A 19,872-nucleotide genomic window follows, 5' to 3' on the forward strand; every position below is an offset into this window, starting at 1 on the left:
ACTCTGCTAGACTTCAGTACGTGTCACACATTATTTCAGGCATTTTGGATTGTAATTCCTGCCCTGATGCACACACACAAACACACAAAATAAGAATTGTAGAATCATAGAATCATTTAGGTTTGAAAAGACCCTTAAGATCATCAAGTCCAACCATTAACCTAACACTACCAATTCCACCACTAAACCATGTCCCTAAGCACCACATCTATACACATCTTTTAAATAACTCCAGGGATGGGGACTCAACCACTTCCCTGGGCAGCCTGTTCCAATGCTTGATAACCCTTTCAGTGAAGAATTTTTTCCTACTATCCAATCTAAACTTCCCCTGGTGGAACTTGAAGCCATTTCCTCTTGTCCTATCACTTGTTACTAGGGAGAAGAGACTGACGCCCACCTCACTAGAACCTTCTTTCAGGTAGTTGTAGAGAGCAATAAGGTCTCCCCTCAGCCTCCTCTTCTCCAGTTCCCTCAGTTCCCAACCCCAGTTCCCTCAGCCTCTCCTCATAAGACTTGTTCTCTAGACTCTTCACCAGCTTTTTGCCCTTCTTTGGACATGCTCCAGCATGTTTAAAAATCAACATTTGTTTTCTTAATTTTTTAAAGCAGAATAAACATCCTATTTATTAAGAAATAATTTACTATTAAAATAATATCTATTATTATAATACTTTATAAAATATGAAATAAAAAATTAGGGGAAGTGTTCTTTTGAATCCTCTATTTTTTACACCCAGATATAAAGGTCTAGAACAGACAGACAGAGCTCCTAAAACAATATTTGTAGCTTAACAAAATAGACATCAATATCTCATACTGAGTTCATTTTGAGGATCATCCAATAGATAATTTAAAATCTAAAATTTTACAGGACATTATTTTTCAACAGAAATCATTTAGTACTTTATTGACAATAACTAATATATGTAACTTTTGATTTGTTAAAATTGTTCTATATTTATACAACACAAATGCTGAAACAAGGGATAGAGGATAGAGGATAAATTAGTTAGCCATAGCTCTGAGTCTTCATTTTAATTTTCTGCCTCAATAATTATAATTCTTATTCCAAGGTGACAATTAATGCAGTATTGAGATGCTTGTGATATCTATTCTAAGTAACACTGGGTGTCTAAAGAAGCAGAAATTACTAACTGAAAGACTGAGTATCCTGACACTGTTAAATCTGAGTACAACTAAACTGGAATACATGCTTGTGGAAATACTTTAAGTCTGTTTATCTAGTATGGTTTACTGTGTGTTCCATTTTAAAACAGATACTGTTAGGACTTCAGTAAAGGTATGGAGGTTTTTAAAGTATCATTTACATGGCTACTATGCTTGTATCTCTAGTATGGAGTAAACCATACTAAATAAATAAATATTTATCAATATATACTCCTTTGTGGAGTCTTAAAAAAACTCTTTAATAGAATAGACTTGATTTATGAGAATGACAGAAGTCTCAAATTGTGGGTTATAACGGAACCACAGATTACTGAGAACTGCATGAGCTCTTTGGATCCCTGTAAGTCTTATTTTACCATAGTACTCTAATGAAGGCTGTGCCAAAGATCCAAAGGAAGTAGAGTAAAGAATCCTTCTTTTTGTCACAGGGCATGATTTTGAGTAAAATTGAGACACTAATAACTTAAAGTAAGGGAACAATGATGTGAGTGGGAAGAGTAAACAAAATAAATTATTTTATGTTTAAATATACATATGAAATGCAGATCCATTATATAAAACATATTTATACGTAATTTTAAGGGTAGGAGTCGTATAGGAGGCCAGAACCAAAATCCACTCAGGATCACCTTTGTTTTCATGTAAAGCCCTCATGTAATATACAACTTAACCCAATCAAAACTGAAAATATCAAATAAAAATGCTCAAGATGCAATTTTAGCACAATATTCTGAGTTTATATTTCTTTATTCATACTGATAGTTAATTGCCCCTTTTTGAACGTCTTTAAAATATTGGATGAAAAACATTACAATTTTGAAGCATGAAAAATGGAAAAGAACCTAAAATGAGTGCTGTATAGTAAATCCTAAGAATCTCTGAAAATGATGCAATTAGTTCTTTAAGTCAATTACCCCAATTAAGTGAATTAATTCAACTTTATTTCTTTGTGGTGTGTTTTTTATGTTTTTTCTTTAAGGTAGCATTTTACAGTCAGACATGATGAAAACAAATTTCATATTTATCTAGGTAACAGTTGGCATCTGCCAGTAGGTATATTCTGAAACACTAATGGAAAGTCTCAGGCATACTGTTTTCATTATTAATTTCACAATCCTTAATGAAGTTATTAAAATACATCCTCTAAAAATGTAGGTTTTGCTCATTAAAACAAACATTACTTGTAGTCAAAACTGAGAGCTCTGTTTAGGATATGTTTGACTGCTACAGCACTGCACTGATAAATTTTACAGCCTTAACCTACAAGAGAACTTTTCTTGCATCTTTTTTAGTCTAAGCACTCACAGGGTTTCCTTACAGAGTGGATACACTACAAAGATATTATCATAAATATTATCAAAGATATTATCAAAAAACATATCTAAAAATGGGAAAACACATTTTAGAAGGGAACAGTTTTACAACTCCGTAACTTTGGAATTTGTTTCAAATTAAGCATAAGTAACATGCTTTCATTCCAGTGAAATATTCATGACTTGAGAATTTAATTTGGTAATTAGAAGATAGACTTTGTGGCTTAGTTTCTGGTATCCTTGAAGGAAGAAGAGAAAAAAAAATAAAAGTTTTTAAATTCATGGCATGAAATGATTCCTTGTGATATTTGAGTTTCACCTCAGCCACATAATCCTATTCAGCCTACTGATAGATTAAACTTCTCATCTTCTATCATTACATTAGATTTTTGAATAATTCATATAAGCAGCTAAGAGAAGACACAGATTTGTAGTATTAATTGCTGCCTGTATAAGGAAGTTAAACTTGTATTTGATATTTCAAGTGTGGTTTTGAAGTCCAGACGCTGTCAGAGAGCAGAAAGAGCAGGTCTGCTCCACAAGGGCAGATGAGCCAGGAGCCGAGGATGACCAAAGCGCAGGCTGTGCCCTCAATCACTGGGCACAGTCCCGCAGCACGAGCTGGGTCAGCAATGCTGGGAGCTGGTAACAAGGTCCTTTGATTAGCCCCAAACCAATGAGCTTGCCCACCTGGACCCCAGGTCTTTCTCCTCAGGGCTGCTTTCCAGGCACTTGTTAAAGTCTAATCTGCTATATGTAAGATTCTCAGAGCGGAGTAACACTAGTTTACTTTGTTCCTTATAATAGAAAGTAATTGTTTAGATTATGCAGTGATCTTTTCCTTGCTTAAAAACAAAAGTAATGTGACTATTCTAGTTTTTTGTAATTTAATTTATCTATTTATTTATTTTTAAAATAATTTCATTATTGGCTTCTTGGACAAAATGACAGTGTACAACAATCTTTTATTCTTGTAAAATCTATAGTTTTTTGTAGTGTTTAGTAGTGTTTGATGAAATAATTTGACAAAAAAAAAAAAGAGCACTGGATTGCATGTAACTGATGTAATTATTATAAGACTTACATTTTCATGAAGATATTGATAGGAGGCCAAGCCTTTCCATTAGTTCTCAAAAGTTGAGAAGAGTGACAGCAATACTTTGTTTTCATTGTATAGAGAGGTATTTACGCAATATTCAACACAAGGAGATATTTTAACTTAAAAATAGCCACTCCTTATGTTTGCTCTTTCTCCAAAAGCACATATCCCTTTCATCCACTCCCTGCTTTGGCTTTTCCTGAGAAATCCTTGAGACACAGACTTCCCATGATGTAGTGCTTTCACTTATAATTGGTAAATCCAGCAGTCCCTCAGCATGCCAGATTTATTGCCCATACATGTAAGGAACATATCATGTATGCTTGTTCATTTTTTTCTCATGATATGGGCAGAACTGTTACTTACATAATGCCTGACTAGTCTTGAAGGTTGGGGCTCCACTGTCCTTAAATATCCCTTTTAACTTCTATAGCTGTAAAGAGTTTCTCTTACTCTTTCTGTTCTGTTTTATGTACATTTGAATCCAAAGATTTTTTTTCCCACATGTATAGTCTATATGCTCTTTTGATAATCAACTTGGGAAGTTATGAAAAGCAAGGCAGTTCAAGCATATATTCACAAAGCAGAATCCATGGCATTCTGTGCAGGGTACTGTTAGCATATGTATGTATTCCTCTGAGACCCAATACAACTGTTGTGTGCCATTTAATTATGCAGTACCATATTTTTTTCTGAGCTTTTTTTTTTTTTTACATAAATACCTAGATATAGACATATATTCAAATCAAAAAAACCCTCTTAAATTCTGTGTTTACAGTTTCTTTCAACTAAAGGTATACTTCCAGTCCTATATGAATACTTGTAGTCAAGTAAAACTCCCAAGTATTCTCATTTTAAAGAAATTTTAATAAAAATTATATCCTGAGAAAGAATCATTAGATATGTCATTATAGGAAAACCAAACAAAAGCAAAACCACTAAACTGTCACTTTGTAATGTTTCAAGTTTTCGTTTTCAGGCTGAACTAATACAGACAACTGTAATTAATGTACACATTTCTTTCTGTTTTGTTTCCAGCACCATGTGGAGGGCAGTATACTGGATCAGAGGGAGTGGTTTTATCACCAAGTTATCCTCATAATTACACTGCTGGACAGACTTGCCATTATTCAATAACTGTACCTAAAGAATTTGGTAAAAATTTCTTCTACGGTTTTATCAATCATTAATCATTGTTCTACTATTCGAATGTCCTTCATGTATAAAAGTGACATTAGGTTTTCAATATATTGCAAATTGCTTATCAAAAATAAATGTATTCTTGACATAGAAATTAATTTTAGGGTTTTGACCCTTTACTTCTCCCTAGAGTAATCAATAGACTTCAGCTAAGACATCTGTGTCTGCTATCCAAGCATATTCTGAATACTTTAATTGATTACATCATTCATCATCATAGGATAATAATTCATTCAAGCTTCCTGCAAATTAAAATCAGTTCTCAGAAAACAAGCGTCAAGTGTTCTCTTATATTTTAACTTTTTGGTTTTTGTCTTTTAACAAGGGCAAGATGAGTAGGATCACATTTAACAAGTACAGTGGAGGCAAAGAAAGCAATTTTACATAAAAGTGCCAGAAATGTTTGGGAAAAATCACAAAACTGGTTCTTTCAATGTGTCAAAATACTTGGAAAAAATCTCTAAACCTTGTTCAATTGTATGCAGGGCATGGTTTTCTGCAAAGCAGGTTTCCCTAATTCAAGTCCAGACAAATAGCACTAAGATCCATTTTACCACTTACTTACTAAAAGACTGAATGCACATCAACTTAGTGTGTTTGATACTTTCTATATGCAACAAAACCTATAAGCACTCATCAGTTTTTTCACTGAAGAATTTGGAAAGCTGCTGACAGAAGCTGTTAGAGATTTACAGGTTGAGAGACTGGGAAAAGTTTATTACACCTGCTAATAATAATTCATAATATCACTGTAGTACTGAACTCTTGATTATTAGTCTTTTTCATTATTATTATTTGAGACAAGCTCAATGGTTTTGTTCAAATTTTTGTCCACAGCTTTATAGTAAGAAAATTATTAATTCCATTTTCATCATGTTTTAGAAAGTTTGTTCTTACATTTCAGAAGCATTTCTTCAGAAAAAAAAGGAGAAATACATTTGCACAGTAGATACTTGTGACAAATATGGTTAAATAATTATCAAATAAAGTATAGTTTAGTTAGTTGTTGTCCTATTTCAAAAACCACAATAGGTATCATATAAAAGTTATTCATCAGTGTTTTAGGGGTGGGAGTAACACAAATCCTTGAGATTTGTACTACAGGAAAGTTTAAAAGTACTCTGCATTATTTATTAAAGTTTTGACTTTTCTACAAGAGAAAGTGAGTTGATAGGATGTAATTCTTCTTTTGTCTGCTAGAATTGTATAGAATGCAAGAAAATAACCACTAGAACAAGAAAGTGGCTGGAACTTATAAAAAGTATCCATCAAATCATTGAGTGATTAGATCTCCAAGACAGTAGTTACAGTGAAATGCTATTGGAGCTTTATGGAGAGACACATTTATCCAATTAGTGGCTTTATTATACAATATTTTTCACTAGAATTCCTGATCAAGGACATGCAAAATATCTCTAGGCCCATATCAGTAGTTGTAAAGTTCATTAAAGTAATTACATGGTGTTCAATTTTTTGGTGGTTAATTTGTATATTGAATAATTGGATATTATCACAATTTAGAAGTTTTTATTAAATAATGCTCAAAATTCCATATTTTACTATATGCTATTTAAAAATTATGCAACCTTTTCACCAGTCATCTAAACAAATAAATATTTTTATTCTTATTTGTTAGAAAGAGAAAATGACACAAGTAGAATCTATAGCTAACATTTAAAATTCTTGGCAAGTACCTGACAAAATTATTTCTCTACACTGGATCTCATCACGTTCCTGACTTGAAGGGCCTGACAGAAAAGTTATTTGAATGTACTGGCCATAGACACAACTTCAAACCAATCCTTTTTCATTTTTAATATAAATTTTCTTTTAAAAAGATGTATTTTTTGCAGTTCTAATAGGTTTAGTGATTGAAGAATATTGCAATAACTTTACTTCTAGTTGATAATAGTTTGCACTAAGGATACCCTTGCAACAATGAAGACTAACTGCACACTGGGCTGCACTAGCAAGGGTGTGCCCTGCAAGTTGAGAGTAGGTACTGTTTCCCACTTTGTAGCCTTCAGGAAGTAGCATCTGGAAACTATGTCTATAATTTTGTGCTTCCAAATTACAAGACACAGATCGCTAAAATAGAACAAGTCCAACAGAGAGCCAGCAAGATGATTAGGAGGCTGAAGCACAGTACAAGGAAAAGTTGAAAGAAGTTCAGCCTGGAGAAGATAAGTGAAGGAGGACCCTTCATTCCAGAAATACGCAGTGAAAGAACAAGTGGCAGTAGTCACAAGTTGTAGTACAATAAATTCCGACTGGCCATAAGGAAAACATTCTTCACCACAACAGCAATTAAGTATAGGTAGCTTGAAGAAAAATTTTTGCTGATTTTCAAAATTTGCTCAGAAAAACACCTGAGCAACCTAACTGAACTTCAAAGTTAACCCTGCTTTTAAAAATCAGGACGTTGGACTTATGCAATTTGTTTTTTTAAAAAAAAACCTTTTTTTTAAAGTTAAAAAAATTGAGAACTTTACAAGAAGTTCGAAAATACAATCTGTACAGAAATTGTGCTGCATTGAAGACCCATGGTTTGTATACAGAATCTGTAATAATTTTAAAACAGATTCCTCCCTTGTCAATAAAATACGGGTCGCTGGAGTGACGAAGTAATATTTTTATTGACTTGATTTTACTGGTTTATTACTTCATGTTTCTATTGCTATCTGATATTTTAATTCAGTGAACCATTTGATATTTACTAGTGAGACATGTTGCATAATTAAATGATTTGTTTGTTAATACACTTTACTTACAGATGAAGTACAAATTAAGTGCAGCAATATGTCAAAACCAGTAACACATTGATATTTTTATTACTTGATCAGATAAGGAACAAGACTTGTTTGACTGGAGAGCACGCTTTTGGAGAAAGAGTGATTTAATTATCTTTTTTTTTTTTTTTTAATTAAAAATAAGGAAATAATGAAAAGCACATCAGAATCTTATAACTTAGGTTTAATGCAGGTGTTTTATCATGGTAGACAATGAATTAGCTTGGAAAGGATTCATGCAGGAATCCACTGGTAATTAAGACAAGCAAAAATATCCCATTATTTTTTTTTTAAGACTAGGATCTTGTGTTATCTTCTCTCTTCTTATTGTTTTTCTCTCTCTCTTTTTCGTTCTTCTTTTTTTTTTTTTTAATTTAGTTGTGTTTGGACAATTTGCCTATTTTCAGACCGCTTTGAATGATGTGGCAGAATTATTTGATGGAGAAAACTCTCAGGCTAGACTTCTTAGTTCCCTGTCTGGATCCCACTCAGGTAAGTAATAAAGAAAAGAAGTATACATTTCTTACACAGCTCAACATAGAAAAAATAAATCAGGAGACTGTTATGAATTTCATTTGGAAATATAATAGTAAAATCACTGGAATAGGATGCCAAGGGAAATGGAAGACCCTTCTAAATCTTTGAATCAAGACATTCTTCTGGAACATATGGTTTAGGCAAGAACTGATCACTGGGATGAGTGCAGAAATAATTGAATGAAATTCTCAGATCTTTATGTAAGAGGGAAGATTGGATGGTATAATTATCCTCTCTACTCATAAACTCTGTGAATTACACATCTACATTTTCTGAATGTCTAATTTAAACACAAATTACTTTTATTCACAAAATGCAATTATCTGTATGCAAACATGCACTTATACTAAAAGCAGGCCAGCTGTTGCATTCAGGTAACTATAGCAAAATGTTGACCCTGTGAAATCATAACTGAACTTACATCTATTTCAGCGTGCCCAGAATTTCCATTGTATGCATATATAATGACTACATTCATCTCAAGTAGGTAATATACAAATATATTTCTGCAGCTATGAATGTATTTTGTCACACACTCCTAGTATTTAGGAGAGTTTATATGTGAGTTTAAGATTCTTGCAATCCAGGGCTTCTCATGGCTTGTTGGTTTTCACTTTGAATAATTGAAGAAATATTTGATATTAAAAGAATGTAATATATCTATTTATAGAAAACATTTTATTATTTGAAAAATTAAACTTAGCATTTTCCTCTGGTAAATCGTATCTATTTGTGTCATAATAAGAGTTCACAAATTCATTTTTAAATTTGTTTAATTACTGGCAAGAGTTCAGCAACAAAACAAAATATTTGCTTTTTAATGTTTAAATTTAAGAGAGAAGTCATCTAAGCGCCCAGTTTTACTGCATCAAATGTATAAAAAAGTTTAAACTAATGTCTGTTTTCATAGCAGGCATTTGAAAATAATTGAAGGGAATTTAAACTTGTGATTTTTACTTATTACTTGTGACACCTGATTTGCATTGGTTTAGGGTAAGATTCTGTTACGTGGAATCACTAGTTATGATAATATAAATGTAATCTAAGTGAAAAGAATTATAAATCCTATTAATCCAGTTATCTAAGATATTTTAAATTAGTGCATTATAATTCATTTCAGTAGAATTTTGGAAAATATGGGTTGATATAATCCAATGAGAATAAAAACAGTTGTCATCTAGAGTGGCATCCTTGCAGCGTAAAAATACTGTAATTTTTTCTGTAGTGATTCATTACTGAACTTTTTTCATGAGTGTAGATAGATATCTCAGGAAAGGAGATAAAGTATATTAAACATCTTTATTAATCCTCAAGTCAATATATAAGAAAGGCTATTAGAGAGTTAATAATGTAATATAGTTCATATGTGACCATATATTTTATTGAAGCAACTACATAAAATGAGTCATGGATCTGTTCTTTCTCATTTCAGTTTTAGTTTTAAAATGGTAAACATCACATGCAGATCCCCTGTGGGGTTTTTCAAATATTTTTAATTGTCTATTGTGTTTTGCAAGGCAAGGTAAAGCTGTCAGTCACAGAAAAGTTAACCAAAAATTTTGGCCCCAAATGGAAGTAGGGTTCCCCAGACAAGTAGTTTATTGGAGCTCTAGTTCCAACAGCTGCAGTAAATGTCAGAAAGCTTATGTTGTTGAATCATGAAGTCTTTTTATTCTGACAAGTTTTCAAACCTCCAATGGCAACTTTAATTTTATACACTATTATTTACGTTTTCTTTAACTGTAGAGGGCAACATAAAACTATGTATTTTAACAGTATATTTGATTACATACTGAAGAGTTGTAACTGTTACTTCTGTTTTGCATATTTAATTCATTTTCTGTTTTCATTTGTAGGAGAGACATTGCCTTTGGCTACATCTAATCAAATTCTTCTGCGATTCAGTGCTAACAGTGGGGCATCAGCCAGGGGGTTCCACTTTGTTTACCAAGGTAAACATGCATGCTTTTGGTGGAAGACACTGTGCCAGTGTCACACAGTGTATTATTTTGAATTCTTCTTAGATCTTAAAGTATTTCTTTAAACATAGGTGTAATTTTAACATTTTTCCAGCCATCAGGGACTTCTGACAGTAGACTGGCTTCATAATGGCAGTTGTCTCCAGTGAATCCTATCTGGCTCCATGGACTTGAATATGTCCAGCCTCTCAGTAGTCTCTCATCTGTTGCTCCCTTACTGCTGAGTGTTCATGTCCCCCTCAGACATGTAGAACTACTTGGTGAGGACTTTGAAGGCAAAAAAGGCATTTAATACTTAAATATTTTCTACATCATTTGTCATTAGCTTGTCCACACCCCACACGCCCCCCAATGCATCAACATACCCACATGTATTTTGAAATTCCCTTTGTAATTAGCATACCTGTACATTTTTCCCTAATGTCCTTTGCTAGTTTTCACTTCAGCAGGACTTGGACTTTACTGATTTTTGTTTCTAAGTAGATGAGCAATGCTGTCATACTCCTGCTGTCCTTGCCTCCACTTGTGGTATGTTCCCTTCTTGTATTCAAATTCTTTGAAAAGGTCCTGATCTATCCATGCAGGCTTTCTGCCCAAATTCCCAATCTTCCCTCACAATGGCATGATTTGTTCCAAGACTCTCAAATCTCTCTAAAAAAAATCACCAGTATCCTTCCTCTTTATGTCTGTTCCTTAGGAGAGTCTATGTACCAACTTCATGAATATGCCAAAGTCTGCTCACCTTAATTCCAACCTTCTGCTGCTCCCTCAATTTCATCATCTTGCGGTCCTTGCTGCCCAAGGTAGCATCTATATCCACATGCACAAACAGCTTTTCTCTGTTTGTGAGCAGCTGGCCAGGTTTTAGCTACTTAATTTAGTTATCTGATAGAAATATCTATTACATCTAGCCAACATTTTGCTTGACTAAAACGAGTAGGGACAAGACCATAGAACTTGTTTTCTAGATACAGTGACTATTATATTCAGTTTTGAGCAAAAGGAGATATACATCTTTATTATTGAGTTGGATGTAAGTTGCTAGACTGCATATGTGATCTCTGTTAAAAGCCAGATTTCCCTGAGATGAAAGTACAAGCATGCTACTGGGTAGCATTTTAAATGGACACTGGAAATCCACCCAGAATTGCTAGCTGCATTTTGGAATTCAATAAATCAGTAAAAATAAAAATCAATAGGTTTGTTATACAATATCAACATTGCAAGAATTTCTGATTTATATTCAGACATTATAATGACACAGAAAATAGGTCTTGTGGTTCCGGTGAAGAAATATCTAGTTACCTGAAACAGATATTAAAAACAAAGATTTTATACTTTTCTATTTAATTGTATACTTAACATTTATTTTATACTTAATTTTTGCCCCATCCAATTACAGTTACAATATGAAATAGTGATAATTTTCTAACAAAAGCAAGAGAAAAATATATTTTGGGATTTGTTCTATACTGAGAATTACCCACTTAGCGAGTACAGCATAAGAGCTGTTGTGAGCATCTTTGTTACATTCACCTAAAGTCTTTATCCATAGAAGTACTGTTCATTTCAGCTTCTCAAGACATAAAGAAAAAGAAAAGAAAAAATAAAGAAAATATTTTCAAGTACTCATGAAAATCTCAGTTCTAGATATGTATAGGCAGCATAATGTTGTCAAAACAATGTAGCTCTGCTTCAACATATTTTTGCCACCTACAGTTTTAGAGTTAGTTTGACTGAAGTTAGCTTGGATTCTGCATCACACACTGTTCCTCAGTGTAATACTGTAAACAGAGGGTAAAAAAAAGGGCCAAAGACACTTTCAAGCTTACTTCATGAATATTTGTAGCTCAGCTCAAGGTTTTGGGGAGTTTACTTAATTATATTAGTATTGATCAGTACTCTTCCAGTTGATGTTTCAAGAGTTTTTGTTCAAGCTGCTAAGAAATTCTGTCTTCTTGGAGAGCTTGGAGGGCAAATTGGTATGGCAGAGACTGTGAGGCTGTTTCAATATTGAAGGGTGGGTGGCAGATATAAGACTTGCAGGTCTCTTCCTGACACAACTGAATTTGAGGAGGTATTATGTGCATGTCTGCACACTACAGTTGAAATGCAAGAATGAGACAGCATGCCCAAGTCTGTTAGCATGCTGCTAGGCAGCTTAGTACACTAAGTTGATCCATGTGTTTGCAGTCTGGTGACACCTGGAGCAGTGCTTACAGGTCCATTGCCTGTACAGGCAACAAATGCAGTCCCAAAGGGGCTTCTGAGCGGTTCACTAGATGTATTGCATGCACACCCAATAAGCTTAATGAAACAGTCATTGAACACTGTGGTTAATTATATACTAACTTTTCAGCTTTACTAAGTTGAAGTATAAAAATAGTTTTGGGTAGTTTTGGATAGTTTTGAATAATATTATCAAGATTCTTTTTTTTTTTTTTTTAATATTTTATTTTTTTTACATTGGAGCACAGTCATTGTTTGACACAGCAAGTTAATGGAAAGAACTGTGTCACCTCACGAATATATCCATAGCTGTAAGGAGCTTGTTGGGACTGTCCAAACTCCTTCTGGATGGTGTTTTTAAGCCTTCTTACTTCTGTATTTATAGAAAGATATCACCATGACTGCACGCTTTACTGTGGATATAGCTCCGGACATCAGTACCTGCCCTTTTTACACACTGAAAGCATCACTTGCATTTAAATTTATCATGCACCGTTAATCAGAAAAGAGGAGGAATGTAAATTTTTGGAATTAGAAAACAGCTTTCAGGGTTTGAGTTCTTATCAGTCATTTGCATATGAATGACACCTTTCTGTCTTATTCTATTTGGCTTTCACATGCCTAAAGTGTTTAGTTATTTTTTGCTGCTTTTAAAGAATTCATAGTGATACAAAGCCTCACTTCTATTAGCTGTATGTGTATACACACACACACACACACGCATATATTGCTGTTGAACAGTAAGTCTCCAGGTGAGCACAATGATATGCCTCGTTTCAGTCATTTATTTGGACTACACTTATTCTTTAGTAACTGTGAGAAATAGATTTTAGTAAATGAGAAGTGTTCTCTGCAGCAGATATTTGAATATGCAGGTTTTGTTAATATATTTTAAAATACCTCTTAAGAGCTTTATTTAATACACACATGTATGTATACATATATTGGTTAATGAGTTAGTGGTATTTAATAAGCTCTATCATTCTGAGATTTTTCTCTCTTCTTTTGAAGCACGTGATCATATTTCCAACAACCGCCTGCTTGCTAGCCTTTTAAATATTTCAGAGAATAACATTCACTCTCAAATTGAACACAGTAATCTGGTCTGCAAAGTCAATCATTTTATTTATCGCCCTCTATTCCAGTTTGACCTTCTTCCCTGTTCACTTTTCCACTGGGCTGATTTCAATTTTGTTTCACAGCAGTATGAAACATTTACTAAAAGATGGAGGATAATTACTATAGAAAATGGAATGTCTCTGTGATACAGCTTGAGAAGTCTAGGTTGCCAACGCTGTAGGCAAAAGCTAGAATGAAGGCTAGAGGGGAAAAAAAGTTATTGCTTGCATTATTTCACATTCTGGTTTGAGCAAGCAACAGATAAGGTTTGTAGCTTTTGATTCAGATTTAATGGCTTTTGCAATGCCACTTTCTCAAAACCTTCTTTTTAGCTGCATATGTCATCTGTGGCTTCATTTCTTTTTCTCAGATGACCACATTTCCTTGTATTTCATACAATAGGTAAAGAATATCTGTAATATCAGACTGAATGAATATCTAGTCTTTCAGAATATTAGGGTCAGGTATGTTGTAATATGCTAGGAACAATCACATTTAAGAAGATTGGGAATTATATTTTTTCAGGTTTATCTTATACGTGGTTTCCTGCTATGATATCACCTAAGAAACAATAGCATATATTTTCATATAGCTGAGGCTGCAGCAACACAGAGAGTTCTTTCCCTAAAAAGCAAAGTAACGACCTTTCTACCACCCAAAAATTTATAGGTTTTTAATGCTTGTCTTCCTTTACTTGTTCTACCATACAAATACATGAATTAGTTTATGAGGTCAAATGAGATTTTAAAGAGAACTATTAAGAAAGTTAGCATACTAGGATGAGGAAGGACTGTGGAAGAAAGACAAAGGGGAACAAGAATAAAAGAGGAATGTGACTTTAACAATTAAGTTGATCTAATCGGCAACAAGAATAAAATACATAGCCACACATTTACTGCTGAGTGTAATTAGAGAGCAGAACTAAGACTGTTAGTATTATTTTCCATATGTGTTACCATGTTACATTATGTTCTGGTTTACAACACATCTCATCGATGTTTGAAACTGTACTGCATTTTGCAATGGATTACTTAAATCTAAATTCTGTTTTAAGCAGTATGGGAGTACTTCACTTTTTTGTTATATCTGGCTTGCATTACACTTAAGAACTTCAGGAAGTTCTTCAAAAAGGAAAAAAAAAGCGTTAGAAAAATGGTGCCTCTTATAGTGAATGGCACAGTTTATTTGTGCATCTTTAGCATTTCTTATCTCACTGTAACCATTAATTAGTAGTAAAACCTGTGGAAAACTGAGCAAAATTTCAATTTTAACATGGTGTTGAGTGTTTCCTGCTGACAATAGGATAATCTGACACAACTCTAGCCATGGATGTTTGTGGCTGCCATGGCTGTTTTACTTTACTGGCTGCTCTCAGTAAAATGACAGCTTTCAGTCTGAAAAGGAAGGAAGCACATAGCAGTACTTCTGCTACATGAACTAATTTAAGAGTGTTAGTAAACTGTCCCTACATTTGCTATAATGGCAGAGATAGTCAGTCTGCTCAAAGGAAAATAACTTTCCTAAGGCAATATTATAACGAAACCAGATGATTTTATATTCTTTGTTGAGAGGTGCTGAAAATGCTAGTTACACAAAAAAATCTGTTTGGATTACAAACACATGTATGATTACATTGCCAGCTGTGATTACTGACAATTATAGGATATTCTTTAATCTGATTCTTAAAAAGGGTCCTTTACCTTTGCGCAGCTGTTGTAGGGATTCTCCAGATGTGGTCTTCAGGAGAGGGTTAGAGAATCCGAGCAAGGATTTTCTTCTGAAACCTCCTCTCTTTTGAGGAAGCGGATGAAAAAATAAATAGAGAAAGGTAGTATTCCCATAAAAGGCTGGGCAAGAGTTTCTTCCACACAGTGAATGAAAAATACTCCAGGAGCGATGCTGAAATTTTCAGTCAGGTCATATAGCCTTTTAGGAAGACAGGTAAGGTTTAGACACATGTAAAGTTAAAAGTTTAACTAGCAGGGGGCTGTAGTGGTGACCTGTGTGGGAGGAGGTCATGAGCTACCATGTGGCACTCACAAACAGATTCTTCTGAAGCTGGTATAAAGAACCTCTTACATGCCAAAACTTCCACCAGCTGGAGAAGCATGTAGTGCCTCTGCGGAAAGATATTAAAGCAAGTGACAACTGCTTTGGGGCAGAGATGATTCTGAGGATGCACTGCTGGAGATGCTGCTGGAGGGACTGTTGGAGACTCACTCTTGGAAAGAGGCCCTCCATGCCAATGGGGCAGCACTTCTAAACGAACTGTGGCCTGTGGGTAACCCATTCTGGAGTGAGAACACCTCGGAGGGGTAGGCGGCCTGTGAAAGACCTATTCTGCAGTAGGGGGATGTCTCTGATCAACTGCAGCCCATGGGTGACCCACGCTGTAGCACAAACACTAAGAACCAGAGTGAAATGAAAACTTGGAGAAGTAAAAAGCAGGAGAGAAAATGAGTAAAATACTAAGTACAGCAGAGGAAAACAAGGAAGCCAAAAGAGGGCACATAACCCCAACCTGCTGTGCTGCCTCTCACCTCACTGGTGACATTAAGATGGACACAAGGAAGTTGAGATAAGGAAGGGGAAGGATAGATGTTTGATGAAAGTTGAGCCTGGGGAGAGGGAAGGAAAGCTGTTTACTTAAGTGGTTGTTTGATTGTTTGTGTCCTCTTTCTTCTTAACTCCTGAATTAGTGATCAGAGGTTTGTGTTCATTGGTAACAAATTAAATTAAACATCATTAGGTATAAATTCCCTGAGTCAAAATTGGTTTGTCCGCAACAATTTATTGAACCTTTTGCTATCACATAATTGCAAATGATTTATCTCATCACCACAACTCCCATTTGAGGAAGTAGTCCTGACCAAAGGATGGATTAATGCCTAATGATGTGACAGAAGCTGTAGTTCTAGGCATATAACAGTCACGTGGCTGGATGTGTGAGCAGCCATCATCACCTACTAATTTGTACAGTCATTATACAATTAAAAAAAAAAGTTTGAATAAAAGAGTGCTCTTACAGTAGACCATTTGATAGAGAAAAGACTATTGGTCCCGATAAAAGGGAACAAAAAAGAGCAGGTTGGGCGAGTTGAATTGACCTGGCAGACTGCAGCTGGTCTTCAGGTTATGATCAGGAAGAACTGTGACTGTGTGAAATCCTTGAACTATGGTTACTTCATTATTCTTCCACAAGTGCAGAACAATTTCCTACCACAGTTAGAACTGTATGCATGAACAAGGTTCACAGAGCAGCTGTGTGATGCTGAGGTCCTATTGAAAACTTAATCACAAAATCCCATTTCTTTAAACAAAGGCAGGTATATTAAATTTACTGAAAAGGACGTGGTTTATTTATACTATGTAAAATATCTAACCATTTTAAAAACTTGAAAAATGTATTTGCTTTTGTTTTCCCATATTGTGTAGTTATCATTCCAGGAGTATGTTAGTTTACCTCTGACCATTTCTTTCAATCTTGGATGCATTTTATAACTTTCTTAAGCTTTCAAGGCTAAAATCTTCTGCAACCATCTAACCTACTGATTTAGAAGAAAATATGTGCTACTGTATCTCTATGACCTTGTCTGACAAATCAACTCACTGCATATTAATAAAAAGAGCATGTATTGTACTGTTGTTGCTAGTACCAATTATTTCTAAACCTTCTTTGAAAAAGTTTTTCTCTACATTCAATAATACTTGCGTAAATTTAACTGTTATTCTCAGTAGCGATGGAGAAAACTGGTAGAACATAATGTTAGTGTAATCATAAATGAGAACTTCCAATGTTCTGCTAAAATGTGTTGCATATTTTATGCTAGATTTAAGATAGGATTGATTTCAATTAGTGTTCTGTATCCAACTTGTCAACAAACGTTAACTTCAAGAGCACTTACCAGTACTTAAAACTACTGCAGTTAAATAATTATGATTGTGAATAGAGGAAATGACAGTATAAGAAATAAGAAAAGTGAAAGATATCAATATGAAAATAAGTATATATAGGCTCCACACACCTTGTCTTTTACTTAGTGACTAGGGTAGCTGAACAAGTTGGGGCAGGGGGTGTGTACAGGTGTGCACATGACTGGATAGGAATATTGCTCTTCACTGTTGCTGGCCAGCAAAGAAAATTAAATGCAAGGACATAAAATAAAATTGAACATAACCGCGATTCTGTTTACACTTAAAATAGGTTAGTAAGCCAGCAACATCATGTTTGAAAATCTGCCAGAAATAAATTCTAAATACACCCCCCCCCCCCTTTTTTTTATTTCTGTGCTATTCTGTGCCTTTGTTAATTAAGGACCAAATGGCTGGCAATTTTCATGGTGTTACTTATTCATACCTAGATGCAGTGATCCTCTGAAACTAATTCTTGAAGAAACCAAACTGATCAAACAAAGCTTCTGAACATGCCACTCACACAGAAAAATTGCTTATATTTGATAAGATTATTTTTAAGGTATATTTATTTTATTATAGTGTAAAACATAGATGATGTTGCACACAAAGGATACTTCTATCATTTTTTCTATAAATACATATTTAAAAAAAAAGGCATTTACTAGCTAACTAGATAACTGCAAAATGAAATGTGGAAAGAACAAGTTTGATACACAAACAACATACACAATAACAAGAGTCAGTATGTATAAAAAATGCCTGCTATAAAGAAGTGGTTATAAATAACAAAGCCAAAGGGAAAATAAACCCCTGGGGTTCTAATGAATTTTCTTATTTTGTTCTTTAAATGTTGCTTACAGTCTTTTACCTGTTCTTGTATCACATCAGGTTTATGAATTCTCAGAAATTATTGGTGAAAATAATTGCTGTCAACTGTAAATGCTGAAATAGCCTTGAGGGTATATTGTTATCACTTAGTATTCTCCAGTATGATAAAACAAATATTTGTATAATGTTACGTTGGTTTTATATCTGATTATCTACAGCATAATATTTTTCTTGGCTTCTAATAAGAAACTTCTAATGAGAAGCCAAAACATTCATAAGTAAATAATAAGTTATTGAAATAACTTTCAATAAGTAAAATAGGTGGTAGGTATGTAGGTGGTAGGTATGGTATCCTGTCATTAAAGAGGACAGCTGAAACACCCGCTGATCCTCTCTCATGCCTAAGGATGTGCTTCCAAAATCAATTGCTCTCCAAGCTGCCATGGCACTCACATGACTGTACATGGTCACAGCCCCAAACCAATCATCGTTAGAAATCCAGCTAACAGCCGTGAAAGCATTAGGCTATTCTTTGAGAATACAGGAGCAGAGCAAGTAAAAGGAAAAAATACAATTGAGCTCTGTCCTACAAGAAATGATGATCATTTTTAGTAGCCTATTTACTTTTTAGATGATGATTGTCATTTGGATTCATGGCATCTTTTTTTTTTCTTTCTCTCTTTATGCAGCTGTTCCACGCACAAGTGATACGCAGTGTAGCTCAGTTCCAGAGCCTAGGTATGGAAGGAGAATCGGCTCTGAGTTTTCAGCAGGCTCTGTCGTTCGATTTGAGTGTAGTCCTGGCTATCTGCTACAAGGCTCAAAAGCTATCCGATGTCAGTCTGTACCTAATGCTTTAGCTCAGTGGAATGACACAGTACCAAGCTGTGTAGGTAAGCAATTACATTTAAGTCATGTGTTCTGTCACACGTCTCTGAAACAGAATTCAAGAACTGTTTCAGAAAATAGTATTTAACACATATATTCACTCTCCTTCAATTAATATCAGTCATGCCCAATTTAAAAGAGCAGTTTTCCATATCAAAAAGTAATTGAGTACCAGCTGGCTGGTAGGCAATATAGTGTTTCATATGGTGACTTTGATTATATGAACAAGTGTGATGCACATTTTCTTGAACATTCATTATTTTCATGACTCATCTAAGCTTGAAATACAGGACAGAATTTAATTCTCCAGAAGTGTCTTCACCTGTTTTATTACACAGTACTTTTTGCATATTTCTATTACACATAGGATGATGATTTCTTTTTTTTTGAGTATAAGCATAGTGTACATTGAATAATGATAGCATTGTTAAGTATAGCTAATTTTCTTCAGTCTGCAACAGACCTGCAGTGGGATAATGTTTAACACTTCAGGTTTTTTTTTTTTTGTAAATGTTTAAAGGTTTTCTTCTCTCCCTCCTTGGATTTGTATCCAAGTCATTGCTATTCATAGGAATTTACTCTATAATTAGAGTGTTCTAAAAATAAATGTAGGTGTCCTATTTTCTGTGTATTCTGGTTTTTTTTTTGTTTAGTTTAGTTCTGTTTTCTTGAACCTTAAAGAAGCAATTGTGTATAGAGTAAAAATATTTAATATGCCACACTGCTTTACCAGCTAGATCCAATATTGGAATTATCTTAGGCTGTGGGTAAGTTCACGTGATTTC

General features: G+C 34.2%; 1 protein-coding gene across 1 annotated transcript in view; it reads left to right on the forward strand.

Moving 5' to 3' along the window:
• CSMD1 (CUB and Sushi multiple domains 1) overlaps positions 1-19,872 on the forward strand; it is a gene marked incomplete at both ends in the record, with an annotated part of 1,257,610 nt that overhangs the window by 1,049,043 nt on the left and 188,695 nt on the right. Inside the window, 4 exons of the mRNA XM_082305706.1 lie at positions 4,642-4,758; positions 7,971-8,084; positions 9,986-10,081; positions 18,889-19,092. Of these exons, the coding sequence (XP_082161832.1) occupies positions 4,642-4,758; positions 7,971-8,084; positions 9,986-10,081; positions 18,889-19,092 (531 nt within the window). The remainder of the gene's footprint in view (positions 1-4,641; positions 4,759-7,970; positions 8,085-9,985; positions 10,082-18,888; positions 19,093-19,872) is intronic.

This window comes from Platalea leucorodia (assembly GCF_965183815.1).
Source record: "Platalea leucorodia genome assembly, chromosome: 3".
In the NCBI taxonomy this organism is placed as follows: domain Eukaryota; kingdom Metazoa; phylum Chordata; class Aves; order Pelecaniformes; family Threskiornithidae; genus Platalea; species Platalea leucorodia.